This window comes from Lactuca saligna, chromosome 6 (genome assembly GCF_052625555.1).
Source record: "Lactuca saligna cultivar CGN05327 chromosome 6, ASM5262555v1, whole genome shotgun sequence".
Taxonomy (NCBI): Eukaryota; Viridiplantae; Streptophyta; class Magnoliopsida; order Asterales; family Asteraceae; genus Lactuca; species Lactuca saligna.
The window spans coordinates 19,606,251-19,613,627 of NC_136422.1; the positions used below are offsets into that span (position 1 = coordinate 19,606,251).

A 7,377-nucleotide genomic window follows, 5' to 3' on the forward strand; every position below is an offset into this window, starting at 1 on the left:
GCTAATATCATCCTTCAGCCCAATACTCCTAGCATGCTGTAAGTGCTTAACCCTACTCAGTCCCTTCGTAAGCGGATCTGCTGGGTTATCTTCTGATGATATCCTCTTCACTACGAGATGTCCTTCTTCTACACGATGTCTAATGAAGTGATATTTTCTGTCGATATGTCGAGATCTACCATGATCCCTCGGTTCCTTGGTCAAGGCAACCGCACCTTCGTTATCACAGAAAATCTCCATAGGCTCCTTTATGGCCGGCACAACTCTAAGATCACCGATGAAGTTCTTCAGCCATATTGCCTCCTTCGACGCTTCGCTCGCTGCGATGTACTCTGATTCGCACGTTGAATCAGCTACGGTTTCCTGCTTGGAACTTTTCCATGTCACTGCTCCTCCATTTAGGGTAAAGACCCAGCCCGACTGCGAACGATAGTTGTCCCTGTCGGTTTGAAAGCTGGCGTCACTATACCCTCGCACCTTCAAGTCATCACTCCCTCCAAGGACTAAGAACCATTCTTTCGTTCTCCGAAGGTACTTAAGGATGTTCTTCACCGCAATCCAATGTGCTTTGCTAGGATTCCCTTGATATCTGCTAACCATGCTCAAAGCGAAGGCTACATCAGGGCGAGTACAAGTCATAGCGTACATGATTGAGCCAACTGCGGAAGCGTATGGTACTCGTCTCATTTCTGCTATCTCGGCTTCGGTACTCGGACTTTGAGTCTTACTCAACTTGGCATTTCCTTGTATCGGTAGTTCTCCCTTCTTTGAGTTTTCCATACTAAAACGTTTTAGTACCTTCTCCAAGTAAGTATTCTGACTAAGTCCAATTAGTCTCTTACTTCTATCTCTTACTATCCTTATTCCCAAAATGTAAGAAGCCTCTCCGAGGTCCTTCATAGCGAAGCACTTCCCGAGCCAGGACTTAACCTCCTGCAGAGTCGGGATGTCGTTTCCTATGAGTAATATGTCATCGACATATAGAACGAGGAAGCTTACTACACTCCCACTGGCTTTGACATATACACAAGATTCGTCTTCGCTTCGTACAAATCCAAACTCTTTGACTTTCTCATCGAAGCAAAGATTCCATCTGCGAGACGCTTGCTTAAGTCCATAAATGGACTTCTCAAGCTTACACACTCTATTCGGATGCTTCGGATCCACAAACCCCTCTGGCTGAGCCATGTAAACATCCTCAGCCAACTTTCCGTTAAGGAAAGCGGTCTTGACATCCATTTGCCAAATCTCATAATCATGAAATGCGGCAATTGCTAGCATCACTCTAATAGATTTAATCTTCGCAACTGGCGAGAAGGTCTCATCATAGTCAACTCCGGGAGTTTGAGTAAAACCCTTCGCAACCAATCGCGCTTTGTATGTGTGTACGTTCCCATCCACGTCGGTCTTCTTCTTGAAGATCCACTTGCACCCTACGGTCTTACGTTCGGGCACGTAATCAACCAAATTCCAAACTTGGTTATCGTACATGGATTGGATCTCGCTATCCATCGCCTCTTTCCATTTCGCAGACTCCGGGCCTGCCATGGCTTCCTTATAGCTATTAGGTTCATCAAGATTTACTAGTGTACCATCACTAATATACGTGTCCCCTTCGGTAGTAATATGAAAACCATAAAACTGGGGTTGAACTCTAAATCTATCGGAACGTCTAAGAGGTAAGGATTCGTCAATCGGTTCAACCGGAGTTTCCTCCTCGGGTTGAACGCCAGTGGTAGAGGTTCCTTCATCTATCGATCCTTGAATCTCTTCAAGTTCGATTTGCCTCCCACTGTCTCCTTGGGTTATGAGTTCTCGCTCTCGGAAAACTCCTCTCCTCGCAACAAAGATAACATTATCTTTCGGTCTATAGAAGAGATATCCAAAGGAAGTTTGCGGGTAGCCGATGAAAATACATCACTCACTTCGAGGTTCAAGCTTGTCGTGAGTATCTCGTCTTACGAAAGCCTCGCAACCCCAAACCTTGATATGTGCCAACGAGGGAGCTTTCCCTGTCCACATCTCGTGAGGTGTTTTGGCAACCTTCTTGGTAGGGACTCGGTTAAGGATATGGGCGGCAGTCTCTAAGGCATACCCCCAAAAGAAGATAGGTAGTGAAGCACGACTCATCATAGAGCGAACCATATCCAATAAGGTTCGATTACGCCTTTCTGCCACACCATTCAATTGCGGTGTCCTAGGAGGCGTCAATTACGAAACTATTCCACACTCCTTGAGATAATCGTGGAATTCAAGACTTAGGTACTCTCCTCCTCGATCGGATCGAAGCATCTTGATTTTCCTGCCCAATTGATTCTCCACTTCATTCTTGAACTCTTTGAACTTTTCAAAGGTTTCTGACTTTTGCTTGATTAAATAGATATACCCATATCTACTATAATCATCGGTAAAGGTCACATAGAAGCGGTTCCCATCCTTCGTGGTTGATCTAAAAGGTCCACATACATCGGTATGTATTAGGTCTAATAGTCCCTCACCCCTTTCACAAGTACTCGTGAAGGGTGACTTAGTCATCTTTCCAAGTAAACAAGATTCGCATGTGTCATCTTCCCTAAGGTCGAATGACTCCAACACTCCATCCTTTTGGAGTTGGGCTATGCGTTTCTTGTTGACATGTCCAAGACGACAATGCCACAAGGATGCTTTATCCATACTAGTGGAAGAATCAATATTCAAAACATCATTTCCTAAGTTATCAACAATCATAACAGTTTCATATATTCCATTACATGGTATAGCTTCAAAATAAAAGACACCATTTAGATAAGCCAAAATAGAACCATTCTCATTATTAAAAGAAAATCTAAAACCTTGTCTATATAAACCATGAAATGAAATGATGTTTCTAGCCATTTATGGCGAATAGCAACAATTGTTCAAATCTAAAACTAAACTATTCTTAAGCACCAAAGAATACACTCCAATCTTGGTCACAGGCAACGATCTTCTGTTCCCCATGATTAGATTGATCCTTCCTTGCTCCACATCCCTACTTCCTTTTAGTCCCTGCACATTAGAACAAATTGATAACCACAACCGGTGTCAAGAACCCAAGAAATAGCATGATTAGAATCGTTAGATTTTATTGCATATATACCTGCGAAAGATGGCTTGATCTTTCCTTCCTTGATGGCTTGCAGGTAATCCGGGCAGCTTCTCTTCCAATGTCCTATCTTGTGGCAGTGGTGGCACTCTGCCTCCTTCGGGTTAGAGCAGGGCTTAGAGGGATCAACTTTTGTCCCACTAGAAGAGGAACCATCTCGGGCTTTCACCTTTCGATAGTTATTTGAAGAAGCTTTCCTCTTCTTTCCCTTCCCTTGACCAATTGCCAAGACAGGAGCAGCAGACGGATTGGGAGTTGGTGCAACAGACTTGTCCTTGAAATTGCTCTCAGCAACCCTCAAGAGACCTTGGAGCTTACTTAGAGTGACCTCCTCTTTGTTCATGTGGTAGGTCATCCTAAATTGATTATACATTGGAGGAAAAGAGTGAAGCACCATGTCGATCGCCAAGTCTTCGCCGAAGTCAACGTTTAACTTGCGAAGGCGGTCGACATACCTTTGCATCTTTTGCAAGTGCACGGTAAGAGATTCTCCATGACCCATCTTAGCGGAAATCATGTTAGTGAAAATCTCGTAACGCTCTTGTCTCGCGTTTTGGTGGTACCTCTCCAACAACTCTTGATGCATCTCGTATGGATACATGTCCTCGTAGGACTTTTGGAACTCGGAGTTCATGGTGGCGATCATGATGCAATGTACTTTCGTCGCATCTCGCTCATGGGTTTCAAAGGCGGTGATTTCAGCGGGAGTAGCAATTTCGGGGTTGATTTTCTCGAGCTTCTCGTCGAGGACATACTCTTTATCCTCATAGCGAGCAATGGTGCGAATGTATCTTATCCATTCGCCAAAGTTCGTTCCATCGAAGGTGACCTTTTGGCAAAGGCTCATCAACGTGAAAGAACTAGCAGCAGCGTTGTTTGCGTTTGACATCTATAGAAAGGACAAAGATAGATTAGAACAAGAATCCCTAATTATCACCCAATAAGAAAATTAGGGCTAGGATCCAACAATAACATTTACATACTAGAAAAGGGATGCCGTAATCCAACATGCAAATAAATTGAAGGTAAGTGAATGACGATTCACTAATTCTTCAAAACTTAAACTTTTGGTCCTAAGTGTTTTTGAGAATTCCTAGGTTCGGATGAGATTCATTGAACTATTCAATGGCATGTTTAAATCTCGATATGCCCCTCTTGTTTGTGACTGGGATGCCGAGGATCACAAAGCGGGTGTGAATTACCATGCAAATTTACATGGTGCCTTCATTGTTGCGATCACCTATTCGATGTGCCGGTAAACCACACACGCTCCATCGAACTATGATAAACAATGAATCACCCTTCGCCACCTTCGCTTAGAACCAATTAGTGTGCCGGTAAACCACACACGCTCCACTAACATCTTAGCAAGGTGCAAAGTGTAATTTCATGGAATTGCATCAATTCACTTTTCCTAAAGTAACTAAGATTGGGAAATTTGAAAAAGATTTAGTTACTTCGTATTTCTTATTATACTTTTAATGAGAGGATGAGGTTGCCCTATCCTACCCATTCGGCTAACGACCCTCCACCAATCAAGCAAGCGGTGGGTGTGAGTGTACACCCATTAAGCGCCATTTTATAGGCCGCAACCTTATACCCACCTTATAGATCGGCTTCGTGAATGAGGCCTACTAGCGGTAAGACTAGCATTTAGTTATACATATATATATTATTCTAATAATATCATATAAGTATAGGGTTGCATTTTAAACTTTTCAAAATCTAGGGTTTGAAATTTAAGTTGTCTAAATTAAAGCTTTTAATCACAAATATAAATTTCAAAACTATAGGGTAGGTTTTAAACATTTAAAAACATGGAGGATCAAATAACAAATAATTTCAATTAACAATTAATATCTTAATTATCTTTATTTGATTTATCTTTGATTTCTTTGAGGATAATTACCAAAATAATTAAATAATTATCATATAGGAAAACTAAATATTTAATTAGTTGATAATTACCTTTAACTAGATCAAGATAACACTTATATTTATCAAGAAATCGGATTCATATTGATCTAATTAGTTTATGGAAAGTTTGGATAAGATAAACACAAAGAAATCCCGAATATGGCCCTTCCTGACGCTTGGACTCGCCGAGTGCACAAGGGGACTCGACGAGTCAGGCCTACTCGACGAGTCCACCATGGAACTCGACGAGTCAGTGACTCAAAACCAAAAAATCGAATTTTGCAGGTTTGTTTCAGTTATTCAAACAACAATTTGTAGAAAACCAATCTAGGCTCTGATACCACTGATGGGTTTTAGCCATAAGAACTTTCCTATGTGCGCATGCAAAACCCTATTGCTTGGATCTAGGCTTTCTATCAAACATGCTTTTGAATCCAAGACTTCTAATGGCTAATTAGGTTAAACAATAACATTAAAACAGATCTAGAATCATACCTTTGAGTTCCTTGTTGATCTTCTTGTCTTGGAGCTTCTAGAGTCACAATTGTCACTCCTCTAATGGCTTACAAACACCAATAGCAAGCAAGATGATTTAGGAGAGAGGAGAGGGGATGGAATTCGACCAGAGGTTCCTTGCTTTAGGTTCTGAAAGGTTGTACACGAATTCCACACCCCAAGGGCCTATTTATACCTTTAGACTCCTTAAGGGTTTCACCCTAAACCCTAATTGGATAATCTTCTCTTAAGGCTATCCAAATCCATTCCATAGATATCCTTATGGACTATTTTGAGCTATCCTAAAGCTCTTAGAAACCGTCCAAAGTCCATCCTAATGGATTTATAGTCTAAAGTCTAACTATCAAACAATTGACAGTTTATACCCTCTTATTTAATTAATCTCTTTAAGTCACCAAATTAATACCAATTAATTTATGACTTATATTAATCAAATAGCTAAATATTATTCCTTATAATATTTACTCTCTCTTAAAAAATCATTCTTCAAGTTGCTATGGTGAAGGCAACCCAAAAGGACCATGCACCACCGAATATAGTTATAGCCTTAGACACTATTCCAACATTATCTTCATGTGGTCTGTTGTACTATCTACACAGATTACAAGAGTTTGAGACACAATATGGATTAGCCGAACCTAAACATGAGACATTGCAGATGGCTGGATGTAGTCAAGGATTATAACGGCGAGATTCTTTACCATCCGGGTAATGTGAATATGGTGGGGGATGCCTTGAGCCACAAGTCAGTTGGACATTCTAATAGGTTGTCATGTTTGAGGATATCAGTGGATTCTACACTTGTGGAATTGATTAGCGAGGCTCAGACCAAGGGTGTCCGGGAAGAGAATTGGAAGATTGAGAGGATCAGGGGTAAGATCGCCATATTTGTTCCGGATAGTTGCAGTTTATTGACACATTTCAATCAGGTATTGGTTCCTATGTCTATTGGGGTCACCAAGATGTGTCGAGATCTGAGATTGAGCTACTGGTGGCCATGTATGAAGAGGGAGATTGCTTGGTACATAGAGAGGTGCTTGACCTACAGAATGATCAAGGCTGGGCATTAGAGGTCGCATGGAAATATGTATCCTCTGGAGGTTCCATGTGGAAATGGGAGCAAACTTCGATGGACTTCATCACCAAGTTGAGGAAAACGGCAAGGGGTTTTGATGCGATTTGGGTCATTTTGAATCGATTTACCAAGAGTGCCCACTTCCTGGAGATTTGGGAGTGTTCTATAGCTGAGAAGTTGGCCGATGTGTATATTCATGAGATCGTTGCTCGCCATGGTGTTCCAGTCTCCATTGTTTCATACTGTGATATTCGGTTCACCTCCCGTTTTTGGCAGACGTTCGATGAGGAATTAGGCATGGGGTTGCACTTCATAAAGGCTTATCATCCACAGACCAACAGCCAGAGTGAGAAGATGATACAGAATCTTGAGGATATGTTGCGAGCCTGTGTCATTGATTTGGTGGGAGCTGGGACTCCTACCTACCTCTTGTGGAGTTCTCTTACAACAACAATTTTCACTCCAGCATTGGTGCTCCGCCTTTTGAGCTCTTATATGGGCGGAGATGTCGTATCCCAGTCTCTTGGGGCGAGGTTGTACACAAGGTTATGGGACGGACCGAGGTGGTTCTTCAGACTACATATATGATTCAGCAGACCAGGCAGAGATTGTAGACTACTCAGAGTCGACATAAGAGCTATGCTGACCGACGCTGATCCGAGTTGGAGTTTCACGTAAGTGACATGGTGTTACTGAAGGACTCACCGTGGAAAGGTTTGATTTGCTTCAGTAAGAGGGGAAAATT

The 7,377-nt window shown here is 42.0% G+C and overlaps 1 protein-coding gene across 1 annotated transcript; it reads left to right on the top strand.

Moving 5' to 3' along the window:
- Positions 1-6,201: 6,201 nt before the first annotated feature.
- Positions 6,202-6,627, top strand: LOC145002352 (uncharacterized). The gene has a single exon (XM_078961640.1). It carries the CDS (start codon positions 6,202-6,204, stop codon positions 6,625-6,627), a length of 426 nt encoding a protein of 141 aa, XP_078817766.1.
- Positions 6,628-7,377: the final 750 nt, after the last annotated feature.